This window comes from Apis mellifera, linkage group LG5, assembly GCF_003254395.2.
Source record: "Apis mellifera strain DH4 linkage group LG5, Amel_HAv3.1, whole genome shotgun sequence".
Lineage (NCBI taxonomy): Eukaryota > Metazoa > Arthropoda > Insecta > Hymenoptera > Apidae > Apis > Apis mellifera.
This window is the reverse complement of record NC_037642.1, coordinates 6,469,739-6,490,747: the sequence shown is the minus strand read 5'-3', so window position 1 is coordinate 6,490,747 and position 21,009 is coordinate 6,469,739. Positions and strand designations below refer to the sequence as shown.

General features: G+C 40.9%; 1 protein-coding gene and 1 long non-coding RNA gene across 7 annotated transcripts in view; one reads left to right on the top strand and one right to left on the bottom strand.

Moving 5' to 3' along the window:
- LOC411079 (protein grainyhead) overlaps nucleotides 1-21,009 on the bottom strand; it is a 133,826-nt gene that overhangs the window by 33,747 nt on the left and 79,070 nt on the right. For all 5 annotated transcript variants that reach the window (XM_006562116.3, XM_394553.7, XM_006562112.3 and 2 more), the window contains exon 4: nucleotides 8,387-8,812. In XM_006562116.3, the coding sequence (XP_006562179.1) occupies nucleotides 8,387-8,812 (426 nt within the window). The remainder of the gene's footprint in view (nucleotides 1-8,386; nucleotides 8,813-21,009) is intronic.
- The window catches only part of LOC113218552, a 67,935-nt gene that overhangs the window by 27,411 nt on the left and 19,515 nt on the right, over nucleotides 1-21,009 (top strand). The window lies entirely within an intron of this gene.

Below are 21,009 nucleotides of genomic sequence, written 5' to 3'. Positions count from 1 at the left end.
GATAAATAAAATACCCCTTCTCCTCGACTTTGTTAAATTTCTCGAATCGCTTTTTGCAAGATTGGAAAGAGTGACGAAATTAGGAAGAGGAGATCGATTTTGATAAATAAAATACCCCTTCTCCTCGACTTTGTTAAATTTCTCGAATCGCTTTTTGCAAGATTGGAAAGAGTGACGAAATTAGGAAGAGGAAATCGATTTTAATAAATAAAATACCCCTTCTTCTCGACTTTGTTAAATTTCTCGAATCGCTTTTTGCAAGATTGGAAAGAGTGACAAAATTAGGAAGAGGAGATCGATTTTGATAAATAAAATACCCCTTCTCCTCGACTTTGTTAAATTTCTGGAATTACTATTTTTTTTTTTCGTGCAAGATTGGAAAGAGTAACGAAATTAGGAAGAGGAGATCGATTTTGGTAAATAAAATACCCCTTCTCCTCGACTTTGTTAAATTTCTCGAATCGCTTTTTGCAAGATTGGAAAGAGTGACGAAATTAGGAAGAGGAAATCGATTTTAATAAATAAAATACCCCTTCTCCTCGACTTTGTTAAATTTCTCGAATCGCTTTTTGCAAGATTGGAAAGAGATGAAATTAGGAAGAGGAGATCGATTTTGATGAATAAAATACCTCTTCTCCTCGACTTTGTTAAATTTCTCGAATCGCTTTTTGCAAGATTGGAAAGAGTGACGAAATTAGGAAGAGGAAATCGATTTTAATAAATAAAATACCCCTTCTCCTCGACTTTGTTAAATTTCTCGAATCGCTTTTTGCAAGATTGGAAAGAGATGAAATTAGGAAGCGGAGATCGATTTTGATGAATAAAATACCTCTTCTCCTCGACTTTGTTAAATTTCTCGAATCGCTTTTTGCAAGATTGGAAAGAGTGACGAAATTAGGAAGAGGAGATCGATTTTGATAAATAAAATACCCCTTCTCCTCGATTTTGTTAAATTTCTCGAATCGCTTTTTGCAAGATTGGAAAGAGTAACGAAATTAGGAAGAGGAGATCGATTTTGTTAAATTTCTCGAATTACTATTTTTTTTTTTTCGTGCAAGATTGGAAAGAGTAACGAAATTAGGAAGAGGAGATGGATTTTGATAAATTTCGCATCTTCGATGATACCTTTAGATTTCTTTAGATGGACGTCTTTTTTCTAGATAATCGAGGATCACAGTTAAGTTAAGGCAAATTTTTCGATTATCGTTTATAGCGCAACGAGTTTAACGTTTTCGGTCTTTCGTTTCGAAGGCTTAACAGAGGGAGACATTCCTTGGCGCAAGAGATCGACCACGAGCACGGCACGAATAAAACTCGCGGAAACGCGCGAAATAAAATACCGGGGGCCCAGCAGTTGGCGGCGCAGCTGCGAACCCCGAGCCTCTCGCAGTCGTAAATTCCACGCCGTTATCACGGTATTCGTACACACGAAAATGTAGCGAAGGCTGGCTTTCACATTTCAGCCACGCCAATCCCGAGCCCGCGATTGTCGTCGTATCGCCGTTGAAAATTTATCGTTTCGTTGAAATCGTGCCTTGTCTCTCTCTCTCTCTTTTTCTAAACACGGTCCCTCTTCTACTCCCCCCTTCTTCTAAGGGGATCGAGAAGAAACGGTTCGATTTTTCGATCATTGCATCGAAATTGCCTGCTTAATAACTTATTCCCTTATATTTCACTCAACTTTCACGCGTGTGAAATTTATGGAATCACGAGCACAGTAGTCTCGTAGCCGTAATTTTCCTATCCTCCTGTATCTTATAATATATATATATATCGATCGAAACTCGATTCGATTAAATAACGAAATCCACAAGTTCGCGCAAGGATTCACGAGGTATTTTAAAATCCCTCGGATCGGCCGACAGGGAGAACGTTAACACAACGTCGTAGAACGTGCTTTACAAACTTTGCCGAGAACAGCTGTAGAATGCGTGAATTTATCGCGTTTCCTCTCGAAGTTACCGCAGAGAGAGAGAGAGAAGATCCTCTCGAAGACTCGAGTGGCAATTACGATCATTTACGAACGTAACTCCTCTTTCGTTTCGGTTTGACAGTAAAAAAGGATTAAGAGATTTTTCTTCTCGAAAGAAGTTGAGAGAAGAAAAATTGCCTAATCGGATGATCGTGGTGAGAAATTTTTTTTAAATCTCTCAGAAGAAATTTCTTTCAATATATATATATATATATATATATCTGGAAAAAGAACTTGTAAATTGTGCAATTCCTTTAGGATAACGATCCCGCGTAATTGAACCCGTTGCAAACAGTATGGTAAATAATTTATAGGTTATAAAGGTTTATAGATGTTGGACAAACGAAGCTATTATATATCGTTGGCGGGTGAATCGAGCGTTGGCTGGATTACGTTGGGGGTTGGGCATCGGTTGCTAATAGGCACGATATACGCTTGAACCTTGGCCACAAGGTCTGGGTTAAGCGTATACCGTTGTCGAAGCCTTGCGGAGAGAGCCGTCTCTCCGCAAGAGTATAAACGTTTGCACCGTTAAAATCGTACGTCATCGTCTTGGGGACATCCAAGTCGGGGGAAAAACGGACTTGGACTTGGAGGGATTCTTGCAGCTACCGTGAGACAAATCGTCCTACTCGGAATTTTTTTTTTCCCTTCGGGAGAAAGTTCGATTGCGATTAATTAAATTTCTTTTTTTTTCTTCGAAATACTTTCTAACTTGAAATTTCTCGCTTAATTGCGTCGAAAGAAACCAGCCATTTGTCAATCATCTTCTGTCTCATTTAGATTTTCGGAGGAATATTTTTGCATTTTATTTTTTTTTTTAGGTTAGATTTAGATTGCATCTGCAGGAAAAAAATTTGTTATCCGAGATTGGAATATTGGAGGGGGAGAGTCAGTTTGTTCTTCAAATATGATATACGTACAAAGATGCCTGCTACTTTGAATATTTCCCGCGCATACTTTGGATTTTTGTTTATTAAGCTTTTTGCATAAATGCATAAACATCCACATATTGCGTGTCTATATATCTCTTTGCTCTCCTGAATCGCATTTTATTACAAACGTTTCGTCGTATTAATGTAAGCAAACCATAAACGTTTATGCAAATTCAAATTTTTATGAACACGACTATATATATATAGAGATTGAAATAAACGCATTCGTCTCGAATGTGTTGCAACGCGGCTTCGTTTCGCTCTCGATATCTCTCTTTATGCCATCTTTACGCGATTATAAATTCCTGAAACACATTTTTATATTTTTCCACGCGTTCGACAATCAGAACCAGAAACCGTGTTGCAAACAATTTGTCGAATTCACACGCAAAGAAAAAAAAAAAAAAAGGAAACGATTCTCTCCTGACTCGAAGCGCATCGAGGAGGAAACGACTGCAGTGTGTGTATCATCTCCCATGCATGCGAACGAGCGGCACCCTTCCCTCCCCGACACAATGAAATTGGATTAAGCTGCAGGGTGGATGCGATCCTCCACCCCTTTTGCAGCTTTAACGATCCACCGGCGTACAAATTGTCGAGATGGTATCGGGGCGGCGATCGAGGGAGGGGAGTTGTCGAGACGGTTGGCCTCGCGAACAGATAGCGGAGCGGATAAAATCGGTGGGATAGAGATCGTTGGACGAGGAGGAGAGACGACGCGTCGAAGAAGATGCGAGGGAAGATTAAGGCGGCGATCTACCCACGGGGTGGTAACACACGGAACGGACTGATCTCGATGCCACTGTGTCGTGTTCTGCCTCCTCTCTCTCTCTCTCTTGCATCTCCCTTTTCTCTCTTTCTTTCTGCTCTTCTCGTCGCCAGGGGACACACCGCGCCATCCGTACGTTAAGGATTCTCAACAGTAAATTACAAAATATGCTAAGCGGCCGATATAAATCAAAAGTTGGCAAGGGTAGAGAGTGGAAGAGAGAGAAGCTGGGTCTGCTTACCCGTCGATTGGAGCAAGGGTGAGGCTCTCGATCGGCTACCAAAATAAAGAGAGGAGGGAGAGCCCGTGTCACGAATTCGAATGCGAGGAGAGAAAGAGAGAGAGAGAAAGAGAGAGTGGAGCGAGAGAATGGGACACGGAGTTTGCAAACCGAGCAAATGGACCGGAAGGGCTGGTTGGAAGGCGTCGATATAAATACAGGCTGGCTCAGGATCTGAGCGTTCTTTAAATCGGTATCGGTTCAGCGAGAATTCGAATTAATTCTTACGTACGTAGATTTTATTATGGTTGTAAAGAGTTTGGAGTTGTTCAACTTTGTTTCAATTATCGGGAATTTTGGTATTCGTTTCGATATCTTTAAGAGTTGAGATAAGAAGAGTTGTTTTTTAAACTTCTTCTTCTTCTTCTTCTTCTTCTTTTGGGGACGGGTGGTATTTTGGAATTGAAATAATTGTTTTCACGAAAGAGGAAAGGAGAAAAAGGAAAGGAGAGATATCGAGGAATCTTCTAATAACAAGTACAGAAAAATTGGAACCGCTGATAATATTTTATTTCATTTGACAATCACTGCTTCGAAGGTAACGGTATCTTCGATGTCTTAAAGTGTTCATAAAGAGGTTAAACGGGTATAATACGAAATGATAAAATTCGTAGATAATTGAAAAAAAGGCTCCAGGTGTGCAACAGTCTACGATCATCTTTCTCTCGAGCTCTCCTGGAAAAACTTTTAGAAAAGCAATTCTTTCGAAAACAGAATCTCTCAGAATTTAATTACTATTGAGTTACGATTGGATAGATAATGCAATGAATCTACGAATTTTTATCTACGAAAATTTTATTGAAAACGATCCATTCAGAGAGCGAGAGAGAGAGAAAGAAAAATATCTCTCTCTATATTTTTCTAATGTATTCCTCTTTCCTTCTCTTCTATTCTAAGAAGAATAAGATGGATAAAGTTATCACAAATAGATAACATTCATGCAACGAATCTAAGAATGAAAATTTTATTGAAAACAATCCATTGAGAGAATGACAAAGCGAAAGAGAGAGAAAGAGAGAGAGAAGAAACAGATACCTCTCTATATTTTTTTAATATACTCTCTTCTATTCTAAGATGGATTAAACAACGAAATAAAATTCAAACGTACAAAGTTATCACAAATAGATAACATTCTATGCAATCTATGAATCTATCTGAAAATTTTATTGAAAACAATCCATTGAGAAAGCGAAAGAGAGAAAGAAAAAGATACCTCTCTATATTTTTTTAATGTATTCCTCTTTCCTTCTTTTCATTCTAAGAAGAATAAGATGAATAAAGTTATCACAAATAGATAACATTCGTGCAATGAATCTATTGAAAATTTATTGAAAATTTTATTGTAAACGATCCATTGAGAGAGCGAGAGCGAGAAAAGAAAAAGATACCTCTCTATATTTTTCTAATACATTCTCTTCTATTTTAAGATGGATTAAGCGAAAGAATGAAATTGAAAAAATTGAAAAGTTATCCCGAATTCGCCGAACAATTCGAATATTTTACGGATAATATAAATCGTGGAGCGGCTCGACGTGGAATCTGGAAGATTTATGAAGGGTGACCGGGTCGTCACGGGGGCCGATTTCGTGGCGTTCCGCGGGGCGAGTCCGCGATCTTCGTGCCGCGATTAAAAGATCTCTCTCGATTTCGGAAGTCGCGATCGATGGAGAAACGATGGTTTCGGTCGAGGGACGCCGATCTTCCACCTTCCGCGTTCACCTTCCATACGTAGAAACGTGATTAAAAGGCGAGTGGACGGCGAGTGAAAAGTTGGCTTGTTCATTCTCGATGCTCGTTCATTCTCTTTCTTCTTCTTTCTTCCTTTTATTCGTTGTTTCGTTCGTTGTGGATTGGCTCGTGTTGGGAATGTTTTCGAGCATCTCTCTTCTTAGGATTCGTATTTAAAACGTGGAAGGCAATTGTGTGTTGCGCTTGCCTAACTAAAACCATCTAATAATGGAGATTAAGGAAGTTGTTTTTGATTCTATTGAAAATCGAAGGAGAGAATCTTCTTTGAAGATTTCGCTGAAGTAAACGGTACTTTTTAAGCCAGGAATGTTTTTTTTTCTTTTTCTATAATTAATTAAGCGTGTTCCACGCATTGATGCGAACGGTGAACGATGGGCATACGGATGAAATTTATTGGTCAATTAGGCTTGATGAATCTGAACCTCGATTCGACTCTTCCCTTCTCCCTTCTTTCTCTTTTTCCCAACTGGGAATTATATTCCATCGAATTCTTAAACTTCCAATGTATTCTTCAAGAAATAATCTCCAAGATCACGTAACAACAACAAACGATAATTTTTTACCGTGATTGAGAAGAAGAAGTGAGACTTAAAAACGAACAAAGTCTCCACATTCTTGATTCAACTGTCACCCAGGCATCTATTGAAAACTTAAAGAAGGCCAGTTTGTAACTTCCCACAACGTTTCAATTTCCTACAAACTTACGAAATCTCTATAAATCTTTTCGCGTAATAGCCCAATAAACCTTCGCAATAAATCCACCTCTCTTACGGAGAAAATCTATCTCCACCTTCGCTTCCTTCCCCTCTCGTTCTTTAATCTCGATTCCTACGAAAACTTTAAGAGACAAAGACAGACAGACAGAGACGAAGAGAAAAGGAAGGAAAGAGAAGAAGAGATTTATATTTTCGCGAGAGAAGATAGAAATTGTTCCACATAGGACGCGATAAATTATGCTACCCGCGAGCGCTCAATTATGCACGCGAGACCATTAATCGAGATACGGGGAAACGGTGGATGTTAATAAAGCGTGGTGCCGCGTCGAAAGTGTTTTCAACGGCGTTTACACGCCTCCTATCCGCCGATCTAACCACGCTAATCGACGCTCCGCAGACCGATCCACCCGTCACGCGACGCGGTTCGAACCACCAACCCTTTGACCCTTTGCCTCCTCGTGGATATCATTAGATTGGGATCATATTCTTCGTTGGAAATGAGTAGAAGTTCCAAAAAAGAAAGAAGCAGTCGATCGAAAGAGATTCTTTTCGAAATTTCGAAGAGGATTGAGAATAGCCTTTCTTGGAAATCGATTCGAAAACTCGAGGAAAAGGTGAATCGACTTCCTTTCTTCTCTTCCTTCCCTTGCTAATCTCTAATTGGAGATAATTGGCAGACGTTCGTGATGGACGTTCTCGAGATCGCAGACGGGGAAAAAAAAAGGAAGGATGACAAACGACTATCTCGAGGGGAGGAAAAAAAGGAGAAAAATCAGCGAGGTCGATTGAACAAAACGCGGGCGCATCCATTCTCAAGAGACATTTCGATCAACGTCGGTCGGTAAAAAGCGTCAAGTGGTGGACGCGGATTAATTCAATAACAAAAAACGGGTCTCACCTCGGAGGAAAAAGACTTTCTCGACCACCGCCGACGAATCGCTTCTTGTTTCGAGGCATGCTATGGAGATTTCGATTATTCGATTCGAGCTGCGATCTTTCCGCGGGGAAATCAGAGGAGTTATTGCGTGGAAAGCGTCTATAAAGTGTATACTGTAAAGTAGCGTGAGAGGCAACACGTGATTCCATGGATAATGCACAGTTTCGACGAGTGTTGGTCTCTGATGCCTTTTGAAGGAAGAAATGCGTTTTGCGTGGAAGAGTATCGATATTTGTTGACTCTGTCCGTTTCAAGATAAGAGAATTAATTGAGAAAGAAGGGAATGTTGTTATTACGGACTCTTTCATTGGTTTCTATTAATCAAACGATCGGAATAATTTTTAATAATGAAGTTACAAGAGATAGAGACAGAGATTTCTTATAGAGATTTTCTAATAGGATTCGTGTTCTTGGTGTAATTTTTTATTCCTGGACCGATAAGGTGTGGCTCGATCGATCTATATAATCTACGAATAATCTGAATATGCAAGAGACAGTTTATACATCTTGATTGATCGGGCTCATTGTTTTCAATAATAAAAAATGTAATAAATATATAGAGGAAGGATATATTTTATCGCGAATTATTCTTCACGAGGAATCTCGCGATTAAACGACGAAGGGAAATTATCTCTTAAGAGTAATTTGATCGATAAATCAATCAAGAATTTTTAGAAATTGTGAATCAATATTTGCGCAAACGTTTAACATGTACGTCCACCATTCGTTTCTATTAATCCATTCGTTTCTATTAACATCGAAAAACACTTTATCAAATCGGATAAAAAAAAAATATTAAAAAATCGGCGCCTAGAAAAGTCAACCGAGAATTTCTTCTCAGCAATGCGAACGTACATTCTCCTTTCATTCCGACTTTCAACTCTTCCCCCATCATCCTTCAAAAACGCAAAATCCAATACACGCTCGAAGATCGAAGTCACAAACCTTCTCTCGAATGCTTGACGAACGCGCGATGGAAAACAAAAGAAAAAAAGGGGAAAAACGAGAGAAAATCAAAGATCACTCACGTGGACCAAAGTTCGTGGGTAGGCGGCAACTTGACGTCGGCGTTCTTGTCGGGCAGTTTGTAATATTCGTAGACGTAGGGGGCTGGGTCGTCGCCGTGGCTCGCCACGGCCGAGACCTGGTGCTGCTGTTGAAGATTGAGCATGGCCGCGGTCGCCACCGAGAGCGGGTGCTCGCAGTAGGTCCGCCAGTCGCCCTCCATACCCTGCACCTGCACCTGCACCGCAGCAACCCTCTTGTGTACCTCCGGATCGGCGCCCTCGGCGCCGCTCTGCAGGGACTGCGCCGCCTGCGCCGCCGCCTCCTCTGCCCCCAGCTCTTCCTCTTCCTCCGTGTCGCGCTGACCTCCCCCCACGTAGCTCGCCTGCTGCTGCTGCTGCGAGTTCTCCTCAACGCCGCTCGTGTCCTCCTCCCCGCGGCTTCGCCGTCTGCAAAATCGAATTTCTTCGCTTCAGTTCCTTATCATCGATCGTTAGCTCAAATCGTACGAATATATATTATATCCTTCTCGACAAATTTAAAGAGTTTCGAGGAAAGTAGCTTGGAATAAAAATGAAGGAGGAGAAATGTAGAAAAGCTGTAGTGAAACAAGATATTCGAACGATCAGCTTTTGAGCTCTCTCTCTATATATGTATATGTAATATTTCAGAAGGATCTGGATATTTTTTTACACACGATTGATAAACGAGCGGCCAATTCTCCGAAACGATCTTTTCCCCGACGTCGCAGGCATCCGCGTACAACATTTTCCAATGTCCACGCTGGAAATACCTTTCCTTCGATTCGCGAGGCGCGAAGCCATTTACCGCGCGTCTCTCGCGGGTTCAGAAACGGCCGGTTTAATCCCCGGCGACGACCACGGTTTCCTGGAAGATGTATTCCGCAGCGCGTATTATAAACTGTTGGAAACGAGTTGGCGATAAATCGCCGGGGGTCCGTCGAATTTATCAATTAACGATAATCGCGGCGACTTTAAGCCACGCTGATGATTCCTCAATTTAGCGACCATGGCCACCATCACTGGGGATTCTTCCCCCTTTCGCGCCACACACGCTCGCCGTAATTTATCGCCCGCCTCGACGCGATATCTAATCGCCCCTTGGCGAGCTTCACCTCGGCTGGATATTTGTCACCGCGACTATTTTCTTCGCTTCCGCCCGTGTCTTGGATCTGAAAACGGACGGGTTAAGTTCGAAGGGGCGAGAGAAGAAGAAAGAAAGAAAAGAATCCGATTGTACAGATCCATCCATCGAAGTCGAACCGTCAAACTTGGTTCGTTTTCAAATAATGTTGTAATATTTGTTCCTCTGTTATTAGTTATTATATCGATGTTTTTTCGTTAAGAGCAATAATTTAATGTTCTTTTTTTCCACTTGTTGATGTTTTCGAGGAACGATTTGAAAGAATCAAGAAAAGATGATTCAAAACATTCTCTCCTCCTCAAAGTAGAGATTAAACGAATTATAACGACGGATGAATAAAGAGATACAGTTCGATATTCGAAAATTCTAAATCGTATCCGTTTCGAAGGAGAAAAAAAAAAGGAAAAAGAAATGAACGTGTCGTATGCAGATGCACGGAACGGACGAAAAGTCGAAGGATCGAAGGAAGGAAGGAAGGAAGGAAGGGGTAAGCTCCTAAAAGGGTGAGAAGGGGGCTGGATGTATACGTACATACATACACGCACGAAGATTAATTATTATAAACCCCTGCCTTTTGCCTACAGTCATCAATTTATACTCCTCTCCTGTGCGGAGATCCCAATTCCAAAACCCAATCCTCGCGCACCGGATAAAGCCTCATCCTCTCTAATTTATGCATGTCGAATCAATCTCTACCTCTTCCCTTCCCCCCCTACCTATCTCTCCTCTACCTTGTTCCCTCCTTTTTGAACCGTCTCGTTCCATCTCCTTCCACGTCGCGTTCCAGCTCCTGTTCCCGCAGCTGAACCCATTCCCCCTCCTCTCGACCCTCCTCTCGACGTCGACCCCGATAATGAGGGGCCCGCGTTATCCTGTGCAAATATTTTCCTCGACGACTGTTTGCACAGGCGCGGCGCGGGATACGAATCGAGGATATTGAACGATGAATTATAATTCGAGCTCGGGTTAATCAGTTCATTCGTGATCATCAAACTGGAGATTCCTTCCCTCCTTTTTGTAGCTGGGAAGGATTCTCTTGGGCAAACATAGAAGATGGGCAGGATTTCTTCTAAAATGAGATTGATATTGATCAGGAAGCTGCAGTTTTGAAGAGGAAATTTTTACTTTCCTTTGAAAAGAGAAAGAGATTCGTGATTAATTCATTTCTCGATCGTCAAAGTGATAGATTTATTGAGATTGACAAACAAGAGATGGAGAATATTTCTTTTCAACTATGAAAAATTCGTAATTAATTAATCAGTTTATTCGTGATCATCAAACTGGAGATATCTTCCTTCTTTTTTGTAGTTGGGATTCTCTTGGGCAAACATAGAAGATGGGGAGAATTTCTTCTAAAATGCGATTGATATTGATCAGAAAGCTGCAGTTTTGAAGAGGAAATTTTATTTTTTTTTGAAAAGAGAAAGAGATTCGTGATTAATTCATTTCTCGATCGTCAAAGTGACAGATTTATTGAGATCGGGATTGAGAATATTGAGAAAACAAGAGATGGAGAATATTTCTTCTCAATTATGACAAAGAAGAAGAAGAAGATTAATATCTTAATTAATTAATCAATTTATTCGTGATCATCAAACTGGAGATTCCTTCCCTCTTTTTTGTAGCTGGGAAGATGGGGAGGATTTCTTCTAAAATACGATTGATATTGATCAGGAAGCTGCAGTTGTGACGAGGAAATTTTACTTTTCTTTAAAAAGAGAAAGAGATTCGTGATTAATTCATTTCTCGATCGTCAAAGTGACAGATTTATTGAGATCGAGATTGACAAACAAGAGAATATTTCTTCTCAATTATGACAAGGAAGAAGAAGAAGAAGAAGAAGAAGAAGAAGAAGAAGAAGAAGAAGTAATTAATTAATCAGTTCATTCGTGATCATCAAACTGGAGATTCTTTCTCCTTCCTTCTTTTTTGTATTTGGGATTCTCTTGGGCAAACATAGAAGATGAGGAATATTTCTTCTAAAATGATATTGATCAGAAAGTTGCAGTTATGACGAGGAAATTTTACTTTCTTTTAAAAAGAGAAAGAGATTCATAATTACTTTATTCTCGATCGTCAAAGTGACAGATTTATCGAGATCGGGATTGACAAACAAGAGACGGAGAATATTTCTTCTCTCTATACAACTACAACTTCAAAGAAGAAGAAGAAGTAATTAATTAATCAGTTCATTCGTGATCATCAAACTGGAGATTCCTTCCCGTTCCTTCTTTTTTGTATTTGGGATTCTCTTGGGCAAACATAGAAGATGAGGAATATTTCTTCTAAAATGCGATTGATATTGCGAGGAAATTTTACTTTCCTTTAAAAAGAGAAAGAGATTCATAATTACTTTATTCTCGATCGTCAAAGTGACAGATTTATCGAGATCGGGATTGACAAACAAGAGACGGAGAATATTTCTTCTCTCTATGACAACTTCAAAGAAGAAGAAAAAGAAGTAATTAATTAATCAGTTCACTCGTGATCCGTCGAACCGGAAACTTTTCAGTTGGAAAGGATTCTCTCAGCAAAGAGAGAGACGAGGAAGATCCGCTGGCTGGATATACGAGTTGTAAGAAGCCATCGTCCTCTTGCACGATGCATCAGAATGCATTATCCGCGTGCAGTGCTGTTGCATCTACCTCAACGCTCGTGCGCGCACCTACCTCAACGCGCAAATATTGCAGGTAGGTGGAACGCAGCGTGACGAGATAAAGAGGGACACGGCAAGGAGAAACGCGTTTAATATTCCGTGGGAGTGTTGTCCACGCGACCCAACAGAGAACCCACCACCGACACCACCGTCACCCTCTTCGCTCCCTCGTCCGCATTTCAATAAAGCCGCCTCCGCCCGGGATACAAAACACGCTCCTCCAGTTCGCTTCTGCCAGCTGTTCCCTTTCCCTCCGATATTTTTAACCGAGTTTCCAAGTCGAGAGAAACCAGTTAAAGAAACTGTTATTCGCGAGAAAATCGAGAAGGATTTCACGATATTTTAGAGTTTCGATTTCGAAGCGGAAAGGAAAAGGATTGGACGAGATTAATCTTTAAGCTCTTAATTTTTGGAAGGATATTGAATTTCGTTGATGGAACGAGATTTGTTACGGTGGAAAAAAGGAAAAAGGAAAAAGAAAAAAAAAAGAAAGATGCACTTTGTGCAACGGCGAGAGAAGAAAAATCGTTTACCGTTATATTGAAATTGCACGTCAAACGATTATTAAAAGATCATCTTATCATAAACAATCGTTAAATCTTCGACTAAACGGCAGATCGAAATGTCACAGTTCAGAAACATCGTAAAGCGGTTTATCGCATGGATAATTGAATTTCAATATTGTTTGTGGTAGCAGTTTTAGAATGTCAAAGACTGCCTCGGGCCTGGAAAGAAAAATCGTGGGTGATTACGAATTATCGTAGGAAATCTAAGAAAGATACAAACGCGTAACAACAATCGTTTCGATTTCAGAAGGAAATTCTCCTCCCTTTATTAACCCATTATCGTTGTTTAATCGATTGAGATTATCCGTCGCTTAATAACCATGCAATGTTCATAACTGCATCTGTTCAATGAATTAACCGTATAAATTTCTCGAGTTTCTTTCTGATTGATACATAAAAAAAAAAAAAGAATTTCCTCTCCTTCAATTCATTTTACAATTTTTCCATTACGATCGATGGAAAAAATTTAACGGAAGGTGTAATCGAAAACTTTTAACTCGACTCTCTTTCGTTTCAATTACTAGAAATCACTGGAAGAAACATTTTTCTTCCATAACAATTTTCTTATCCTTGACTTTCATCTCTTCGAAACGGAGGAATTTTTCTCCTTCCTTTTCGCGACGCATACACACGCGCGCGATATAAAATAATTTTCCTATCGATTGAAATTTCACGATAAGAGTATTATACGGCGGTAATATACTTTCTCCCCGCAACAATTTCACGGCTGCAAATGGATTACCGTCCGCTTACGCGGGTTTCCCCGCCGCGCGAATGGACGGCGATACGCAAAAGCGTATCGATTCGCGAGAGAAGGTGCGCTCGCGACACAATGACACGCGATCGTTTTCTCCATTCAATACGACTTCCTCGATTGTCTTGTAACCTCGATCCATAATCCGTAGCCCCGATTTGCGGTGTTAATAAGATTTATAAAGGAGAAACGGCGAAGAAAAGAATGCCGCGATCCTTTTCCTTTTCTTTTTCTTTTTCTTATCCGATCTCGTATCTCGATACATATATATATATATATATATAATGTCGCCCTCTCACACGTCCATGCCGTGTTCGACCGCCAACCTGGTATGCATACTAATTTCACAAATAAATCTATTTCTACTCGAGGTCAGATCGCGTCAGGTCGAATAAATTTTCGAGAATGTCTTTTTTTTCCGTGGAAAACTTTTCGAGAAAGAATCGGGGGATCCTTTTTTCTTTTTCTTTTGGTAAAGAAAGGAAAATGTATTCTGGATTTTTTCTGAACATTCTTATTTACTTTTTTTTCAAATATCTTGTTTCTTTGAGAAGATTTTGAAAGTATATTTTCTTTCCTTGGATGCTGGAATTTCTCGTTTCTTTTCAATATTATTATTATTATTATTATATACACTATAAAATTCAATCTTTCAATTTTGCATCGTCGAAATGATCGTTGCCACCTGCTCTTATCTTCCATTCCAAACTATAATCACGCGAGTGCTGTACATCTGATCTTGCAAAGGATAAAAATCTTCGACTCTCGTTCGTCGAACGAAAGTTGGAAAAAAGAGAAAGAAAAGATACCATCCCTTCTCTCTCATCCCACGATATATCGGTCGATCGTAAAGGAAACAGGATATCGCGAGGAGGAGAGCGATCCTCGATGAACTCGCGTGTCTCGCCGGCGTAAACGTGGCCACGTATTAATCTAGAGACACTCTGGTTTTTCTTGTGTGTTGGGTGGTGCCGCCGGAAGTGACTGGTTACTGCCGCGGACACGCGTGAACGCGTCCATTACGGTGGCTCGCGACATGGAAAAACAAAGAAATCGAACAAAGAAGAGCCTTCTCTTCGTCTCACTCGAGGCAGACGATCGAGATATTTGAGGAGGATCGAGGGGGGAGTTCTCTGTGTTGATGGAAAATGTGAGATAAATTTTTCGCACGGATGGAGAAGGAGGAGGAGGAGAAGAAAGAGTTGATGAAAAACGGTGAGGCGTAATAACAGTGAATCGAGGATCGTTGGCGCGATATAATGATTGAATGAATCGATCGAAATGAACGAGCACTTTTGGAGGAGACAGCAAGGATTGAGATTGGATGATAATGGTAACATGAATCGATGGATGGATGGATGGATGGATGGTATGCTGCATCGTGGCCTATCAGTTTTTGGTTGATCTTTGGAAAAGGGAGGAAAAAATTGGAGTCGATTTTTGTTATATCGAACACGTTCGATCGACGAGAATTGAGAGGGATACGCGATTTTTCTTTTCTCTTTTTCTTTCTTTTTTGAGAGAAGAAGCGTGATTTCAGATTGAGAAATTTGTCCTTCTGATATTCTGAAATAATATGTTTAGAAATTGTCTTTTGATGTACGGTGGATTTTAAATATTAATGAAATTTTCTCTTCTTCGAAAGGTTAAGGCAATAGAGAGATATTAATTATTATTGTATATATATAAATTTCTTCCCTCTGAAAGGGTTAAAGTAACAGAGATTTTATATTATTACTGAGATAATGATTAAGGTGACAGAGATTTTAATTACTAGTGACACTTTCTTCCCATGAAAAAGTCAAGATAATAAAAATTTTAATTATTAGCGACTTTAAATATTAATGGAATTTTTTCCCCGCTGAAAGGGTTACAATAATAGAAAGCATAATTTACCATTGTCGAAAGTGTTAATGGATTACTGTTAAACTGTAAGGTTAATCGCGTAGGATCGAAGGTTTCACGATCGATGCTTGCAATCGGGCAAAATCGGATGGAGTTCGTTCTCTCGACGGATTACGCGCGAGCGTTCCTCCTCGATTCGATTTTTTCACGTAGCGGGTGACCACGTGATTTACGAGGCCATTGTTCGTCCGCCGCACAACGGATAGACAACGCGAAATTCCGCGGGAGAAGCTCTTTTAATTGCCCGATTAATTGCGCCCGTTAATTCAATCCAACATCTGTGGAAAGAATCCAAAGACTATCCACCATTTTGACTCGTCGCTTCGAGAATAAGAATTCCTTTGAAAAGTAATCCCAAAAATCCTTCTTCTCGATTCCTCCTCCTTCAATCAAAGAGACAAAGTTTCTAACATCATAATATGAATTTTCTCAATTTAAATTCACCTCAATGAGAGAGGTGAGAGATTCTCTCTCTGTTCCTCGTCGATTTCGACAAACGAAACGAAGAAAAGGAAAAAGTCAAAAAGAAAGAGCAACGCCTAGAGATAAATTCTAAAGTGAAAATCGCCCGGTAAAACTCTCGTTCACCGAATGAACGAGCAAGAATATCTGGTTGAGCGACGTTGGACGACGTTGAATAAGGGTGAAGCGAGGGTTGAGAGAGAGAGAGAGACTCAGCTTGTGAAACTCATCGGCGCGCGTTGACTTTGATGGATCGAAGATCCCTCTACCCCCCTCCCCTCCCCGTATACCTATTTGTTTTTTTTATTTCGCCACGGATAACGCGGCGTGTCTGACAGGTTACTCTCTCACGGTGTATGTTGACGCGTTCTCGCTTCCGCGCGAGTTCGAGCGGCAACTATGCAGCTGCAACGGCTCGTCGCGAGAGGAAACTGGATCTCGTCTCTGAATCTTGGATACATGTGTTGTGTTTGTAACATAATGTAACGTAACGTTGAAATTTCACTTTCTTTCCTTCGGTTCACTGACTTGTCGAAGAAGAGAAAAAGAGAAGGAGAGAAAGAGAATCAGGGAATAATAAATTGTTGAAGGAACAGATGAATTTAAAGAAACGTTTTCTCTTTTAATTTCAATAAGAAGATATCGAAGATTTTCACGTTATATACACGATACATACACGATAACGAAATGCGAGTATAATTTTCGAAGAAGAAGAAGAAAAAGAGAAAAGCACGATGTTTCTTCCCTTCCCATCGAATTCGCGTATTGTGCAACAGAAAACCGAACACACGGTTTCGTGTGTTCGGACGAAAAACGCGGATCGAAACGTCTGTGTAGTTGTGCGACGATCCAAGTGTGTCGCACACGCGAATTTTCAGTAACACGATCGCGGCGACGAAATATCAATAACCGTAAGATAATACGAAACGTGTAACGCGAATATCGGTGCACTGCGACGCGCGCGTAATTTCGCCTCGAAAAATGGCACGGCTATATTTCGCGAGTTATATATCCCATCCCAACGTGTTCTCGTCACGTTCGATGCTTTTTTTTCAAATGATTCCTCTTTTCGAAACGGGATTTCGATAATTATGCAAATTGCGCTACCTGTACGGGAAGAGTAAATCACGGTTTCCTGTATCGAATGAGTGCGTTTGGTCGTTGAACGCGATTGTTGAATCGGATAACGAGAGGGGCGTCAGAAAAAAAAGATTTGGTAAAAATCGTTTGATAATAATTTATGATTCGGATGTTTGGGAAAAATGTACGATAAGAATGTTGAAAGTTTGACGTATGATCTTATATGCATATGTTGGATAGTCGAACGAATGTTTTGCAAATGAGACAAGCACACGCGTTGCGCGAAGAAACGCGTATTAAAGATGCAACAATGCTTGGATAATAAAGAACGACGTTAATATATCGATAATATACCGCCGGGTGAATGCTCCGGGTAGAAAAATCTTTTGAACGCTCAGTCGACAGGCGCAGGGACCGCCCTTCGGCTGTTCCATCGCTGCCTACGTCGAGATTCGCTATTCTAAAACAATCGCTCATCAAGTAGACGCAGAGGTGGTTGCACCGCTCATCGTTGGCTCCTACGGAGTGGAATGTGATTCTTACCACGAAAGGTCAAAGTACATCGATCTTTTGTTAAATCTCCCCCTCCCTTCTTGTCTCCAAGTAACCAAGAATTTCAAGAATCCTAAATTCTGGCGAGAAAGAAAAATCTTCTAAATTGTTCAATCCTCAAAGATCGAAAAGGTTGAAAATTTTTAAGGAAGAAACTTATTCTCAAGCTTCACACGTTTCCAAATAGAAAAATCTCGATTACTTGAAAGCTTCGAGGAACAAAATTTTCAAAAATTCCAAAAGAGTATATACAACTTCCTCGATTCCATTTAAGGGACAAACTTATTCCCAAGTTTCCAAAACAGATCTTAAATCTCTCTCTTTTTAAAGGATAAAATTCGATTCCATCTCTCGACAGCTTACAAAGAAACACGTGGATTAAAACGTTAAAGTATCGGCGAAACTCGCCACGAAAATCAGTCCAGTCGAGTTCCTTTTCCTCCGGATATCGGATTAAGTAATGCGCGGAGGCGCGCACAATACCAGCCCCCTTATCTATCCTTTCAATGTAGCTGCCTATCTGCCTGCCTTCTCCTTTCAAGCCTCCGCTCCCCTTCCCCTCTTTTCGTTTCGGTATCACGAAAAGGGACGTAGCTACCCACCGTGACTCGGCAGATAGGATAAGCGTCCCGTCCTGCACTTCCTACGCCTTTTGAAAATTAAGCGGGCAGGATGGGAACAATTAGCGTTCGGTGGCCTCCGGTAATCGTCGAGGACAAGATAACGTTGCTCGCGGCGATGTAATAGTCGAGTTTTCGATTTTTTCCACTCGCGATCGACCACCGATCGACGTTTGAAAGGACATTTGGAAAAGAAATCTAAAATGGCGAGTTGTTTTTCGAAAGAGAGAGAGAGAGAGGTGGATATCTGTTCGAGTTAATTACAGGCAATAATGAGAGATTAATCCGAATGCAAAGAATGAAAACGTGGGTTAATCGTTTGGCTAGATTTATGATCGGTTGTGTACCCGGGATTTATGGTGGAATCGTAAAGAGTTGGAGGATTTCACTTCGCACAGGATTCAATTATGGAGATGTGCCACGCGAATCGATTGAAAATTGGTAAAAAGAAATCGACGAGAGTCTTATTATATTCGAGTGAGACAAAATATATTGGATATTCCTATTGGGACGTCTTATTATACTATGCCAATAATAGTTAATAAACTTTTTCTCTCTTTACCTCCCCCGTAAAAATACGAAGAAATACTTATCCGTGGATATCCGGGAATTAATTGGAAATCGGTATGACGAGAAAAAAGAAGAAAAGAGAAGAAAAGGAAGGAAAATATTGGAAAAATCATGCATTTCTTTCCGAATCAATCTTCAAACAATAAGACGAAAAAGTAATAAATATATTTTAAACTCTTCGTAAACGGCGAATCAATTAACCCGTATTAAACAAGGGTTCGGAAGATTCTCTCCGCCGCGACGAATCGATGGGTCCACCGTGATAACGCGTGGAAAAAAAAAGCAACTATTCCATCCTCCCCTCGGAGGATGGAGCTATCATTACGGAAACAAGAATCTCCACTTAACTCAATTTACCTGGTATACGATGGACAAGAGGGGGAGGAAGAGGGGGAGAGAGGAGGGTACCTCGAACGTACCTCGATTCAATTACATCGATATCTCTCGGCCTAGCTGGCGGGTATCGAATGGGGGAACGAAGGAACGCGGGGAAGTAAATGTTTATATTTCTGTCGGTTCGATAAATTCGACCGATTATTTATAAACACCGGGGGCCTCGTCGTCGCGTGCGTAAAAACAAAAATATCGCTCGCTTTCTCATTTACGTTCGAACGTTCGCCTCGGACGAATGTCGACGCGAAATCTTTCCTTCCCGATTTTATCTCGATATTGTTTCGAAATTCTAAAATATTCGTATAAAATATTTAATCAAGCTTCTCTTAAATCGCCTATACATCTCTCTCTCTCTCCCTTTGAAAAGGTGACGAGAAGACGGCATGGACCCTCGGCGACTTTTCGCGCGTGCGATCGGTTTTGTGAACGAAGATTTCGTTCGAGAGGACACCCCGTGGCGCTCCTCGAAGGTGCGTGCAACCGCGCTGCTCTGGTCGGAGGCGGTGGACCGAGAGAAAGAGCGGAGGAATCGGAATGGAGCCGAGTTTAGGGGTCGGACAAAGAGGAGGTCGCGCATATATAGGCACAGAGAATAAGGTGGAAAAGGAGGCGGGGATGCACCGAATATATGAAATATTCCCCGGAGTGGTAACTCTATATTATTATCCTCTTTCACACCTCCCTGCACCTCTATGCGCAGGAGAGAGGAGCCTTGGCACAATATCAACGAGCGTGCCTCCATTGTCTCTGATTGTCGTGGCGGCTCGTGCACAACACACGCATGTCTCTCTCTGCATCCCTCTCTCTCTCGAGAGAGAGGAAGAAGCTCGCTTCGCTCTTTGTGGATGGCTCGACCTGCTCCCCGGAATTAATTAGCGACCGATGCTGCCGGGCTAATTAGCAAATCGACCGAGACTCTCGGTCGAACGGAATTGGAAAGCGGCGTTTTTCTTTTCTTCTTCTTCTTCTTCTTTTCTTTCCCTTGGAACAGAAGATTCGCGCGTGTAATCTAAATTGAATCTTTAAGGGAAAAAAGATTGATCTCACGGGATGAGCGTTATTATTATTATATAGTGGATGTGGAGTGGAGATATACGTAATTGATGACGGGGTGTTGGAGCACCTTTGTTGGATCGTTTGATTTTGGAAATTTTGCTCGGGCAGAGCAGAAGGAGTGGAATGGCGAGAGTGAATAAGAAAAGTGCATTTCGTTGAATTTTTTCACGAGGAAAAGAAGGAAGATATATAATGTTTCCAAGGAAAAATAATATTATTTTACGAGACGTATGTATAGTCATTTGTTAGTGTACAATTACATCATGCTTGAGAATTACAAGAATTATTTTTAGAAACATAATGTTTCTAAGGAAATATAATATTATTTTACGAGACATATTATATATGTAGTCATCTTTTACTGAACAATTAAACCATGTATGAGAATTACAATATGCAAGAATTACTTTCAAGAAAATTGATTCACAACGGAAAAAATCTGCCGCGGATCCTTTCTCGACCTTCTTAAAGGTCACGAAAATCCTCGCCTCGGGGGGATCGCCTAACTAACCGCCTTACACGATTCTCCTCTATTCTCCCCTTCTCAATCTCTCTTCCCTTCCCTCTCTCTCTCTCCTTTTTTTATTTCCATCTCCATTCTCTCTCTCTCTCTCTCATTCCTTCGTTTTCTTCCCTCCATTCGTCTTCCCCTCGAGGGCCGCTCGACGAACGAGATCAGAAATACGCCGAGTTATCTGGATGAACGTTTCTGCGACCGAGTTTCCGACGTTTAATTCGCCTCGACCGGGCAGATAACGGCGTCTTGCCTACCAACGAGACCTTTGGAAAAAAATATTAACAAGCCTCCCCCTTTCTCTCGAGGGAATATAACGCGAATCTAATTAAGAGTACGGGAGTGAAGTGAATT